The sequence below is a fragment of the Dermacentor variabilis genome, chromosome 4 (assembly GCF_050947875.1).
Source record: "Dermacentor variabilis isolate Ectoservices chromosome 4, ASM5094787v1, whole genome shotgun sequence".
Lineage (NCBI taxonomy): Eukaryota > Metazoa > Arthropoda > Arachnida > Ixodida > Ixodidae > Dermacentor > Dermacentor variabilis.
Window position 1 is genome coordinate 59235910 of NC_134571.1, and position 14690 is coordinate 59250599.

The 14690-nt window shown below is 48.0% G+C and overlaps 1 protein-coding gene and 1 long non-coding RNA gene across 2 annotated transcripts; both read left to right on the forward strand.

The window, feature by feature from the left end:
* Positions 1-3838: 3838 nt before the first annotated feature.
* Positions 3839-4647, forward strand: LOC142579218 (uncharacterized). The gene is made up of 2 exons (XR_012827368.1): positions 3839-4041; positions 4561-4647. It is a non-coding gene; the product is annotated as an uncharacterized LOC142579218 (long non-coding RNA).
* Positions 4648-8655: 4008 nt separating this feature from the next.
* On the forward strand, positions 8656-13366 carry LOC142579219 (uncharacterized). The gene is made up of 3 exons (XM_075689209.1): positions 8656-8919; positions 9677-9783; positions 11552-13366. The coding sequence occupies exons 1-3, from the start codon at positions 8861-8863 to the stop codon at positions 12880-12882; spliced, it is 1497 nt and encodes a 498-aa protein (XP_075545324.1). The 5' UTR covers positions 8656-8860; the 3' UTR covers positions 12883-13366.
* Positions 13367-14690: the final 1324 nt, after the last annotated feature.

Genomic DNA, 14690 nt, shown 5'->3' on the forward strand with positions numbered 1-14690 from the left:
TCTGAACCTAAAACAAATACTGTACGATACAACGGTACAGGCAAGAATACATCAACAAGATCTTTGTACAACTTCTTACTAGTAACAACGGCCAGGTATTCACTAGAAAATCTTGCTTTTAGTATTCGGAAAGACGCGACCACTTCACGCAAAAAAGCACTCAAAGGCATTGGCCCCGCATACATGGACGACACTACATAATCAGGCAATGAATCACGCAGTCTAGCTTGAATCATTGTTCTCAGAAAAGCATCCTTTTGATCACGCAAAAAAGTAAACCTGCTTACAATCTGTTTGAGGAACAAATGTGACAACCCCAGCCCCCCGTTAAACACTCTATGGAACAGATTACTACGACTTGTACGTTCCCATGTTGAGGCCCAAATGAACACCGCAAATACTCTATGTAGCTTTTGCACAGACATCCTCATCAGACATAATGCTTGCATCACATAAAAGATTTTCGCGACTAAAAACAAATTACACACTGTGGCTCTTGCAAACATTGAAAATTTATGCCCTCCCCATTTGCCGGTCTGGGTTTTCATTCGCGCTACTTCATTGTCCCAATATTCTTTGCTATCTCGATAATGTTCGAGGGGGACACCTAGGTAGGTGCCTGGAGTTACCGCCCATTGCATGTTACAAAAAGTCTCAGGCTTGTATTGCCAATTCCCATGCCAAAAACCAAGACACTTCTTCCAGTTAATAGCACTTCCACTTGCAGTACAAAATTTTACAGCCTCTTGTACAACTGCTTTGACACTGTCATAGTCCGTACAAAACACTGCTACATCATCAGCATATGCTAAAACTCGAACTTCAGTTTTATGAAACGTGTAACCCCGAATGTTTGGGCTCTTCAGCAGCCGCAAACAAAAGGGCTCGAGGTAGAGAGCGAAAAGCAGGGGGGATAAAGGGCAGCCTTGTCTCACAGACGACAGCACAGGAATACCATCACTTAACTGCCTATTAATTATCAGCTTCGCTATACAACCATTGTACATCAGTTTAACACCTTCTGTAATAACAGTTCCAACATTGATATGGTCTAGGATCGAGAACAGAACTTCGTGTACGACTTTATCGAACGCCTTGTGCAGATCTAATTGCAACATGGCCACGCGCCCATACATTCCGTCACAGCATTCAAGGACAGTTCTAGCTGTGTGAACATTGGTAAAGATTGACCTGCCTTTTATGCCGCATGTTTGATGTGGCCCTACAAGTGACTTAATAACACTTTGAAGGCGTCGAGCTAAAATCTTCATGAATATCTTATAGTCCACGTTTGTTAGACTGATGGGACGGTATGATTCAACAGACTGTAACTTAATCGGATCATTCGTTTTAGGAATTAGCACTACGTGGGACGCTCGGAAGGATGGAGGACTTGCTTTCATTTCATAGAATTCGCTAATCAGCCTTTCAAGTGCGACTGCCATTTCTGTTCTAAAGGCTTTATATAGAGATGCACCGAGACCGTCTGGCCCAGGCGACTTGTTTGAACTAAGCTCCAGAATCGCTGATTCAATTTCCTCAGCCGTGATACTGGCTTCTAGAGCGTGCACAAGGTCATCCTCTAATCTCGGCATCGGCGATAGGAATTCTGTTCTGAAGTAGTCAGTGTCCGGAGTATTAAGGCTGAAAATATCTGTGTAATGTTCGACGAATGCCTGCTTGATTATTTCTCTTCAATTTGTGATTTCGTTTTGATAGCATATTTCCGTTATCTCTTTCGACAAAGCGTGCCTTTTTTCATCACTGAGCGCGCGTTTGGTGGGCGTCTCTCCGGACCACAGTTTCTCGTTACGCGCCCTTATCACTGCGCCACGGTACATTTCTTCGTCTATTGCCTCGAGCTTAGTTTTAGTCTCTCTAATTTCTTTTGTGAACAATCCCGGCTCGTAGCACTCCGTACTTAGCATAAAATCTAGGGCACTCTGCAGCTCTTTAACTCGTTGTTTTTCTTTTCGCCGGAGCGCGCATGATCTATCAATAGCGGCTCTTTTAATATCACATTTGAACTGCTCCCATACTTGCATAAAACTTCCGGAGTTACTTCGCAGCATGTTCGCTATATAATCCTTGACTTTAGTTACGTACTCTTCATCTTCGAGTAATTTATCATTAAACTTCCACAAGTCCCAATTAAATTTCGCAGCTATTCTCTTCGTACCGATTGTAACCATGACTAGACAGTGATCACTAAAAGAGACATAGGTCGTCTGGTAGTCAGAACATGACAGCGAACATTCGACAGGAACATATATACGGTCCAATCTAGCATGACTGCCTCCCTGAAAGTGAGTGTACTTTGCCTGGCCTTCATGCGTCGATATCAAGCCTACATCTTCAAGGTCGTGCTCACCTACAATTTCGGAAAGTAACTCGGCGCTCCGATCTCGAAAGGAACGGTTTGTTGTCCTATCCTCTGGTCTACAGACGCAATTGAAATCACCAAGCAAGATCACTCGCCTTTCAGTAAGCAGGACAGGCTTCACCTGTCGGAAGAAACTCTCCCTTTCAGCAACTGCATTCGGAGCGTATACACACACAGCTCTCCAAGCCACTCCATCCGATTCAAAATCACACATTACTAGACGCCCACTTTCACACGAGAACACAGTATCGACAGCACCAATACCATTTCTTAAAAAAATAACGCAACCCCCCGCTCTTCCAACAGCATGACATACGCAAACGCTGTATCTGCTACGATAGACCGCTACCATTCTGTCTGTTTGTTCTTCGTCTTCAATTTTAGTTTCCTGAACCGCGAGCAAATCTATTTCATTTTCTAGCAAAAGGCGGCTCAGTTGCAGTTGCCTTCTACGCGCCGACAGGCCCCTTACATTAAGCGTAGCAACACGCAGGCTGGACGTGAGGTTGGTAGCCATCTAAGCAAAAGGGAGACGCCGATCAGTCTACTCACTCATCAAACAGAGTGAATCCACATCCATTAAGGCATTTGAGCTTAGTACTGACCCGATCAAGGACCGGGCTTCAACCGTTGTGGCAAAAGTAGCCTCCGCTAAGGCGGAGGGAGAGCAGACGCAGTACTGCGTTCCGGTGGCAGTTTCGGTTTGGGCTTGAACGGTCCGCGGCGCGTTGAAGGTGCCTCCCAGTCGAAAAAAACAATTGAAACCATTTGGAAATATCAATGGGTCCAACTGGAAACGGCAATTTCCAATTGGACCAAGTGTTTTCTCCAACAGGACCATTTGGACCAGTTAGAACGGCCAATTGGTTCATATGGAAACCCTCCCTTCCAATTGGGCCAGATGGAGTCTCCAGCAGGACCATTTGGGTAAACCCGAATTGCCACATGGTCCAATTGGAGTTATCAAAACCATTTGGATAAAATTTAAGTGAGAAAATGTTAATGTCTCTTGTGTACAAAATTTGCAGATTTCTCTTTTCCTTTTGAGATTTCTCTTTTGAGATTTGGACGCGAGATTCGAGATTGGATTCGTGAGATTGGAAGACACTATTTGGCATTTGGAGGGCAAGTAAATGGGGAACAACCGTAAAAAAAAAGTGGTCGCGATGTATTGATCATGTTAAACAGTAAAAAAAAACTTGCAGTTTTTTATGTGTTTCTTAAACACACGACTCAAACAACTTTTAGGCATAATGCAATTTGTAATTTAGCAATATTGTTTAAATTTTATATTTCACATCTCTGAAATAATTCTTCCTTGGAATTAAATTTTGTCTCAGCGTCATTTTTCCTTGGTGACCGAACGGGACAGCATAATCGACATCAACATTAGCAACATGTGCTCGTGTGTGCAGCAACCATGGCAGCAACAAAAACAGTCGTGCATGCGCGTGCTGCACTACATTCTGCCCTTTGTCCTGATCGCCTTGCGTGCTTCGTGCGGCACGAAATCGACAAACATTTGGCAATTGTGCCAGTGACAGACATAAAGAACTTCAAGCCTGACGACGACTTTTCGGCGGGTTTTTATATGGTGAAGTGGACAAACGCGGCCGGCACGTGTGCCCACTACCTTGCCAGAATTTTGCAGATCGGAGGTAAGTTTCCGCGTTTCCAAAGCTCTTGTAATTAATTTGCATTACTGCACTACACGAGTGCACGGGTCACGCACACTCGTTTGAGTTAAATGATTGCACAGATATATGTATACGCTTTTGTGTAATGTAGCAAATATGCATGATGCACTGAACTAATTTCGACAAAAATGCTTCAAGTGTATTGCATGAGCGTTTCTTTAAAAGCAAGGTTTCCCCGAGAGCGTCGTGACAGCACTGGTGAAACGTATGAATCACTACGTGGGGGAGAACATTGCTGACATTGACAGAACAGCGAAAAATATATACTGATTAGAACAATTTTCTTGCATTTGCTGCTTGAACCTTAGCTACATAAACCGCAAATTGTGACTCTCTTCAACCTGGTTGGATTGCTGGATATTAAAATTGAGGTGCCTTTTTATCTAATATAAGCTTGCCTGTCGTGCCAGCTTTTGAGGGCAACAGGTTTTTCAGGATTCCATACACAATGCTGTCTTTCTTTTTTATCCATTTCTGCAGGTTGTGGCGCGACTAGACCAGAAAAGGACCATGAACAGTATCCCGAATTGCATTTTTCTCAGTAATAAAGCTTTAAATCCTACTTTTCACTTGTTGCCTCATTGTCACATGTAGTTATCATCTTAAGGAAGTAGTGGCTCCTTGTGTGATATGTGAAGCAAGAAAAGCATGGGGAAGAGTATTAATGAAGAGATTCTCTTTCTGTGCTGTTCGTATTGTATTGCATCATATTAGATCACAATATATATGAACCAACTAGCCGAGCAACACGTAATAATGTGGTTCCTTATTGCTGTGCTAGTTTGCCAGATTCACACAGCGCAGGCAGGCGGTGCACAGTCGAAACCATTTGACCCGTCGAGCGGCTCCATTTGCACCATTTGGTTCCATGCCAATTGGCCCAATTGGTTCTATGCCAACTGCACCATGTGACCCAATTGGCAACAACCAATTGGTTTTATGCCAACTGCACCATTTGAGCCAAATGGTATACAACCAATTGGTTTTATGCAAACTGCACCATTTGAGCCAGATGGTATACAACCAATTGGCCCAATTGTTCCAAGTGGCCCAATTGGGTACTAATACACAAATGGGACCAATTGGAAACAAGTGGAAATTTTCCAATTGGGTCCAATTGTTTTTTTCAACTGGGCTTCGGCGGAGGCTCCTCGCCGCGTTCACCGACCAATCTCGGTTCCTGATTATCCGAATCTTCGTGAGCCCGCTTCACTGGTACACTTGACGCTGCGGGCATCTCGGTATCGGCGTCTTCCTGTTTGTCGCCCTGCTGCCCAGTCGTAACCAGGGTTACAGCAGTCACGCTATCCGCCTTTTCCGGAAGGAACGCTGGCTTTGATGCGACGGCCGGCTGGGTTTGTTCCTTACCGGCTTGGCTGGTATCTGCAAGGGGTGCGGCTGCGGTTTCCTTGGATGTTGACTCCTTGATAGCATAATCTCCCCCACTTCCGCGGGTTGCTTCGACCGCGTCTGCTTCATCCATGATGTGTTCGGCCGCTTCATCACTTCGTGCCTGGCCCGCAACATTAGCGTAGCTACGCACGCACTGGCTCTCATCGTGGCCGAAACGCCGGCATAGCCCGCAGCGTGGCACCCGACACTCACGGCGTATGTGTCCTTTTCCACGGCACCGAAGGCAGAGCGGAGCCCTACCAGGAACATGGACGAGAGCAACGTCCTCACCAACGCGCAACTGATGGGGCAAGTCCTCGATGGTAACACCCACCTTCAATTTCAGTGTAACCGACCGTGTTGTTGAGGCCTTGTCGACACAGCCTTTAACCTTCCATCTATCACGGGTTATTTCGGTCACTTTTCCGAACGCTGCTAATGCCACGCGCACGTCGTCGTCTTGCACACCGTGGAGCAGCCAAAACAGCTTCAGCCTGACGCCTCGGTTGGTCGGATCAATAACCACGCAGCGGTGGTCTTTCACATTGAAAGCTTCGGCCTGCAGAATCTTTGCCTTCGCTCCTTCGCTGTTGAAAGTAACGGCCCACAGGTGGTTCATCTGATATGCCCCAAGGGCAACCACATCCGGCAGCAATGACAGACGCGCTAGGGCGTCGCGAAAATGCTCGACGCGATATGGCCTGGCGGTGACATCACCATGCAGAAATACTGTGTTCAAAACACTCGAACCTGATGGCAAATGAGGAACAACCATTTCATAATCCTGGGCAGGCATTTCAGTGCTCCTGATACCGCGACCCGGCTGGGCCGCTAAAGCCGCTCCTTGGGAGCCCATGAAGCACACGTCCGTCACGCTCGGTGGTCGGAAGTCGTCTTCACTCAGCCACGAGTTCGGCGCTTGAAAGCGGTACAAACGCGCTTCTAGAGAACGCGGTGTTGCCTTAAAAACGTGCCGTACAAAGTTATACTGCAGTGTATATCGGTAATTATGAGCATGTAACTTACAGAAGTCGCATTTACACGAGTAGCGAAGTAAGTTTCCGCTACATTTCTTCTGCGCTTACCGCACACGCAGAGCCATCTTGCGGCAAACACAGAAGACCCCCTCCTCTCAATGTACGGCGCTGCCCCGACAGGTGGCGCGCCATGCGCGCATAGGGGCTGTGCGCGGACCGGTGCCAGGCGCGTCGCGGCTCCGACTCCCTCTCCCCTGACGACGCTTCGCCGTGCTCCCACGCGGGTTGCAGAATCAAGCGCCGTTCCTTTCTTTAGATCACTATCTATCTATCTCTCTGCCCGTGCCGATCACGACGTTTGGCTGGCGTAGATCGTTTCCCCCTCCGAGACACCGAGTTCTTTGGTTCGTTCCGTTTGCTCAGGCGCACGTTTCGTTGCCGCGCCGAACGCTGCGTTGCTCAACGCTCTCCGTGTGATAGGTGGCCGCAAAGTCCGATGCGGGGCGCCTCGTAAGTGATCCCTGCGCCGTAGCGCATTGTCTTACACCCCTTGGCGGGTCGATGGGAACGCTGTCGCGTTCCACTCTTGAAGGCGAAGCTTAAGCGTCCTCCAATTTTTTTTTTTTTTTTTGCCGACACTTGGTGCAGGTTTGTGAAGGCGAGCGTATAGTGCCGGGCAGGTGCTATGACGTCGTGTGCTGCACCTGGCTCGCTGGGCTGTAGCCAATCAAAGCAGACAGCGCGTTGCCTTCTGCACCAGCAGACGAAAAGCGCCTGACTCCGTACTTCGCCTCACTTCGCACTTACTGGCTGCGTACATGTCCTCGCTTAAAACTAAACGCCAATGTACGAGTTCCCTTTCATCAACAAATCTACACAAACTGCAGCGAAATACATCGCGAATGCACAGTGAAGGCACGTTCACACCGAAGGCGGAGCGGACAAGCGGACAAGCGGATCCGGCCAAGCGGCCGCGGATTTTCCGCAAAGCGGAAAATCCGCGGCCGCTTGGCCGGATCGCGCCCGGACCGATTTTTTCCGGGCGGATAAGTTGGCCGCTTTGGCTGCAGCCAATCAGAACCCGACACTGCGGAAGCGCTGGTGAACGAATGTAAACGAATGTCTTTCTCTGGGCTTTTCGCTTCTGTTATTCAAAAGCGTCAAAACGGCAAGTTGGGCCACTTGGTTGGGATTCATAATAAGGTTTGTTACAGCGCAACACAAGACAAGGACAAAAGAAGGTATAAAACGACGACACGGCGCCGTGTTGTCGCTTTATACCTTCATTTTTCCTTGTCTTGTGTTGCGCTGTAACAAATCTTGAAAATCGACTAGACAAGTGACGAGTAAAATGCCAACGATCTCGTCTTCTTCGTCTGAGCTTATTTTGCAGAAGTAGATAGCGGACGGGAGCGCGCCGACCCACGAAGAAAAAATATCGAAAGTGCGCGCACAAACCCAAAGTGCCGCGAGATGGCGCCACATCCTTGAAATTGCTAGTGTTCCTAGAAACACTAGAAATTGCTAAAGAAAAATCGAGATGCCCCTCCTTCCCGGCGGCGCGGATAGCCAGACAACGCGGCTGGTCTGAACAGGCGTGGGCACTCGCCGCCTCGCCGCTTTGAAAATCCGCTTGTCCGCTTAGACGCTCCGCTTTCGGTGTGAATGTGCCTTGAACGAAGACAACTTCTATATGCGTATAATATGGCGGCGGAGTCTGTATCAGCCCGCACCATCCGTAAGTAAGATAATTTTATCTTCTTGGAGGATTAGCTCACCTTCCTCTGTGACTCATGGTCCCCCCAGCACTTCACTAACGTCCTTGCAGCGAATATTCACAATCGTCGCTACATCAGCGCCGACAGTCATAGACAAAATGGCGCCATGCATTTTGCAACGCCAGCCTGCTTGTTTGTCGTCTGAGGCTTACACTCATCGAAACCGCAGTGTAGAAAGTGCAGTTTTCATGCTACACTACAGCTATTAAAAAGAGCTTCGTGTAGGTGGGCGGAGCTAGACTTTTCTGCACCAAGTGAAAAGAATGGCGACTTCCTGTACACTATAGCAACGCCAACGCCTCCTATAATATATATATAGTTATAGGAGGCGTTGGCAACACTCGTGTAGCCAGTGTAGGTAACAAAAAAAAAAGATAGCTGGTTCGACGCACTGGCCCACCCAACGTAACCGGACGCTGGCAACGCACTCCGACGCGCCCGGCGTCGAGGGACGCTGGCCCGCGCACCGATAACGTCGGACTATAAACGCGCCTTGAAACTAAACGCCAGTTGGGGCAGAAAACAGACACCCGCGCTATCATCACCGAGGTGACGCTGCGCTGGTGACTACGAGACCAGCCGCGTTGATAGACTACATCCACTTATACGCACATCGCCGAAGTTTCAACGTCCATGGAGACGTCGGAGAACGTTCTCTGCAATTGCTGTGTCCAATTCTCTTCGCTTCGCTGGTAGGTCATCCATGCTGGCTGAAAGCGACTCGGGCGTTCGCTGCGAAATTCCAGATATTGGCTGCGGTATCAGCGATAGTGAACTATAGGTTAAACGCGCTCTCGGTTCATACGCGGTACGATTGAGGGCATTGGGATCCGGCTCAAACATGTAGTTCCGCGATTTTTTTTTTTTTGAATAGAGCTCGCAGGTTTACCTTATAAAGCGGAGGAAATTATTGCACAATAAGTTGAAACTTGAGAAGTGCTTAATCAAACGTTTCATAGAGCACCAAACTTTCTGAGCACGAGAGTTCTTCCTAAAATTTAGGACTTGTAAAGTTGATTAACTTAATGTGTGTCTGTGTACGCGCGTGTGCGCGCGCATGTCTGTTCGCAAGTGATATTTCACTGTTGCGGCAGAGCCTTCGACAGTACAACAGCGCGCGCACAGATCGTGCAGCTGTTCGTTCAACGAGGCACATTTCAGCGTCGCTTCACTTTGTTTGCCGCATTGACGCGAACTTAAGCAGCCAACTATTCTCAGTGCTCACTGGCCTTGGATGATTGTATCTCTTAAAAAAGAACGAGCACGGAAATAAGAGTCGATCATCGAATTCAAACCCTCTGCCTGTTGCTGGTTAAGAGTGCGCGATATGAAAAAGAACAAACGAAAGCTGCTTAAATCAGCGTTTATACGGCGTTCCGAACGAATTGAGCCCGAGACCGTAACAAGCAAGAAACGGTTAACTCTTTATGTCAAAGCACTTCGTTGCAGGAAAGCAAGATGCGCCAACCGAGCCATCAAAAGGCTCGCACTACTGACAGCGGCCCTGTCTCTTGCGCCGGCAGCGTACTTCCTTCTTCATTTGCTCAGGGGCAAAGGTAAGTCGGGCTCCGCGCAACGCAAGTTGCCTACACAGATAGTGGGACAGTGTTCGAAGTATACTATATACGTACTAGAAGGTGCGTTGGGAACAGCGTTTAAATGGTTTATCCCTATATTGTTTGCGTTCACTATTTGTCAATCACGTGTGCTTTTCTGGGATTGAAGGCAGTTTTGTTGAGCGTTTATTCCTTTTCTATCTGTTCTCACCCTCAAGTTTGTCTGCAGCGAGAGAGAAAGGATTGCGAAATGATTTTCTTATATATATGTACGGTTCAGCGTACTCGGTTTTCGGTTTTCAATAACTTTGCTGCTTTCTTCCAATGAGTACAGAGTGAATGTCCTGCTTTTTTTTCAGCAACACTCTTGTCCATTGAACACCTGTCGTTTTTTTTTTTCTTGTTTGGTTACTATTCATTCACACGAGCGCGTAACGGTGTTTATACGTGTTTATTCACGTGTTTATTTAAGATTACGTTGTTTTCTTGAAATTTTTGAGGCCCTTTTCATTAATGTGATGCACGATGGCCGCCATTTTTTTTTTTTTTTACAGTGGGCGTCAAATTATCGTACTAGTAAAAAAACAAGCATAGAAAGGTTTGACGTAGTTCGGTCGTTAAACACATGCAACCGGCGTCTTAAAATTTATCAACAATTTTACTGAGCAGTGACGTGATGGTTGCAGTAAGGAACCTGTTTGGACGTCATTAAACTCTATAGAAAGTTTAGGCGACTATTCACATTGCCTCACTTAATTAGCCGTGACAGAGAAAATAGGGCTGCATACGATAGGTTGCAAAGAGATTTTCGGGCTGCTTGGGGTGCATTTTGCATCGTGTGCACACGCAAGCCCGGATGCAACGCTCTATTGAACGGCCCCCATTGCATTAACAACCCAGGTATAACATATGGACAAACCTGGTTACAACAAAGTAGCATCGAAAGGAACACTGCATCCCTCATGTTTTATATTTGCTATAACTGTATAGATCGACAGTCTTCGGTAGAAAAATATGCTATAAAGGGTAATCATTTTTTAACTTTTACATTTTGTTTTAAGTAGCCTGTTGCAGATAACATGATTCTAGTCCTTGAGTTGGATTATTCAGAGAGGCCGACATCCACGAAAAATCGAAACACGTATTTAGATAATTAACAAAATATCACTAATTATCTTCTTAATTAATTATTTTACGGCACATATTTAAATTTTCTAACTTTTCAAGGCGTATCCACTTGGACTAAATTTCCAGAATGACGCCAATCTGGAGATATGCGCCATCAAACTCGCCGCAAAAATGCACTGTTGTCCCACTTACTTTTTTTAAATACAATACGGCTCTTTTATGCATCGAAGCACAAAAGTAACTGGGAACGCCCGTGCATTTCATTCCACACTTCAGAAAATAATACCTCGCAACTAGAGATGTGCAACATACGAGCGATTATATAGTATGTCATGGTCCATCCCAGCGCCAGAGCTTCAGCACAATAGCTGTCGTGCCCGGATAGTAGTAGCAGCATAGTTTATTACATTCATTAGGGTAAAAAAAAAGAAAGAAAGGAAAAAGCCGCGGGAATCGTAGCTTTCTCACATTTCGGTGGGCACTTGCACTCCCCCGCAGCCATATAGAGAAGCTAAAAATAATGAGAGAAGGGACAGGAATGTGCACTCCGGTATAGGTCTGAGCTTATCGCGCCTCCGCAGTGCTGTAATTTCTATAATTGCGAACGTGCGCAGTTTACGTACCTCTCCGTTTATCGCAGCCAACAAGTCGCAGTACACGTGCCAAAACCGAAACTACGGAAACATCACAGCCACCATCCGAGCGTTCGATGCTCGGCTCGCCGGAAAGCTCCGCGAAAATGACTCTGGCCAGGAGACGGTGTACGAGGACGACGACAGGTGGATCCGAGTTTTCCGGCGCACGTACGTCTACTCGGCGTACATGGACGATACGGAGCCGCACAACTGCCAGGTGCGTCTCGTCGGCGTGGTGCCGAGAGACGCCGTCCAGCAGACAGCGGCTGTACAGTGCTGGCTGAGCGTCGGATCGGCCGTTTTCGTGTCCGAGGCGAGCCTGAAGGTCCTGCCCGAACACCACAATCTCCCGTACGCGGCGGCGTTCTTTCTGTGCCCAGTGAAATTCCCTTCCGAAGTGAGGAACCAGCCGAACATGAGGGTCGCCCTCGGCACCAACTGGAACATGACAACGCCCCAGTGGTTCAAAGTGCACAACCGCCGCCAGCGTGCCCTCCGGTTCTGCTCCGTCTGCGTTCGTCCGATGGTGGGTCTTTACAGCGCGCTTGCTTCGATCACCGAGTTTGTTGCCTATTACGTGTCCATGGGCGTCGCGCACTTTAACATCTACCTGTGCAAGGTGCCGCGGGAAGTGGAAGTCCTGTTGTCGCACCTGCGAGACCGCGGCAAGGTAGACATCCGGCTTCACCGGTGGAACCTGCCGTTGGACAACTATTCCGTATTGGAGTACGGTCAAATGGCGGCTCTCCAGGACTGTCTTTACCGCTCCAGACTGACGTCGGAGTACGTCCTTAACGTTGACTTCGACGAGTTTCTGGTCTCCAAGACGAGGAACAGGCTGACCGACGCGCTACTGGAAATCGAGACCTCGGTCGGCAAGAGCTCCTTGGGGAGCGTTTTGGTTAAGAACCAGTTTTTCTGCTACGAGTATCCATACAAAGCCGCTTACCTCCGCCAGAAGCCGCCAATGCTCACTCGTATCCTGTTCTTCCGCGAAGCCAACGTCTGGAAGCATCGCGAGCGCTCAAAGTACGCCGCCAGAGCGACAGCAGTGGTCGCAGGCGGAGTGCACTTTGTCTGGGAGCACGCAAAAGGTGCGAGAGAAGTTGCCATCTCCGAGTCCGTCATGGTCATGCACCACTACAGGTCCTGCTGCGGCGTCGAGAAGAGCAACTTCTTGGGCACATCGTACCGGGAGTTTTTGGGCGACGAGGACGCGGTTGTTGACAAGTCGCTACACGCGGTTTCTGCGAGGCTGGTTAATTCGGACGTGATCGCGTCCGTCAAGGAACTAATGGAGGAATCGACAACCGAGCCGCCCCTCTACACCGACTGACGCACAGAAATTCCTACGCTCGATTTCAAACAACCACAGGCACGCGTTGACAGCGCAGGTCAACCGCCTTTGACGCGTTCGGCCGGTGCGTATACTCACCAAGTGGAACTGTGTGCGTGGCGGTTATACGGTGGGTGTTTATTATAGCACGGTGCGGGCACGGAGAGTCTATATGTAACGCCCTCGTGACATGCAAGCGTATGCCATTCTTTCTCTTGCACGCACCATCGGGGTTTCGCATCAATCTGTAGTACATCTGTAACCTCTCAGAGAACACTTCGCCCAACATAATATTGTGCTGTGTGAAACCGCACGCTGCGACGCCGGGCGTGACACAACGTCTAAACTATCCCGCAAAGGCGTTGCTCGCGAGCCTCGCTAATCCCGGAATCGGCGTCCTCGTTTCACTGCGCAGCATAAATTGCTCCATGCTTTCGCTGTATTTCATTTCATAATCGCAATAAACCGTAAATTGTGACCGCGACATCTAGGCTTCACGCACATAAACGCGACGAACAAAATACTGAAATTTGTCGGTCAGGCTCGTGTGAACGCAAACAAATCCTAGTCAATAAGCTTTCTGCCGACTATAGGTATACCGTACCACCACATCTCGCCCTCCGGTGCACTTATTCCTTCCCCTTTCACTCTACGATCGTAAAACAGGAAGCACAGCTGTGTTCATTCTATCAAATTATCAAGCTTGTGTGTCTATAGGAGGCCAGGCGGCTATAGTCTCTACAGCTGATAATCGAAAAACGGCGCCGGGTACACGTCTTTGGAGTGGATGCCTACATTTAACCCTGCACAGTTACTTCGATTCAGCCCGTTCGCCAAGGTAAGTGCAAGAACTGTCGGGTCAGTCACGACCCTGCATAGCTGCGTTACCTATGGCGCCAACTTATTCCAACATGGCGGAAAGACGCCACCATGGAAGAGCGGTAAAAAAAAAAAAAAAGAGATTGCTGGAGTGGAGATGCCGTCTCAAAAGTAAAGCCGAACCGCCGCCATTTTACCATAGGCAAATAGCGGGGAATATACAAAGCACTTTCTTCTCCATGCTATTTAGGATGCTTAATTTAGCCGTACAGATATCGATGAACGTATTGCTTTCTGTCACTGGTTTCATAAGGAAGCCCAAACGTTTTTGTTTCTTTTTTCAAATTTTATGGCACACCATGATATCAATACGCATCCAAACGTCACATTTTGGGCAATAACTTCCGAGTAGAATTTTCAGGTACCCCTAGCATTTGCAATAACTGACCAAAAAAGCGTGAGCTGTGAGAAGTTTCAGCTGTCGCGGCCCTCTTTCAGAGTAGAAGTATAGGCAAACTCTGGTTTCACCTGTGCTGGTAAGAAACTACGGGGGCTGCCACTCCAGCCATTGCTCCAGCTTTTATTTCTTATTTTTTTTAACCTCCTTGGGAAGAGCGTCGCTGCTTTTAGAATTGTAGCAAAGATGCCCTTCAATGAGCGACGCATATTTGATTTTTTTTTCTATTTGCGAATTTACACGCACAGTCATTTTATCGCTGAAGCCGAACTAGATAAAGTCACTGAATTCAGTAGCAATTTCACCCAATATGATGGCGAGACGCCGCGGATCCGGCCAAAGGGCGGCAACGGCGACACTGCCGTGATACTTTAGGCCCGTCAAAACACACGAAACATGGTCAGGTTAAGTTGTGCCGTCCAGATTCTGGCTCGATCCGCTCTCGCCAGAGAGAGAGAGAGAGAGAATCAACTTTTGTGCTGAGCCCTTAGTGACGGTTGGTGCGCGCTGGCACCAGATGGGGTGGAACCTT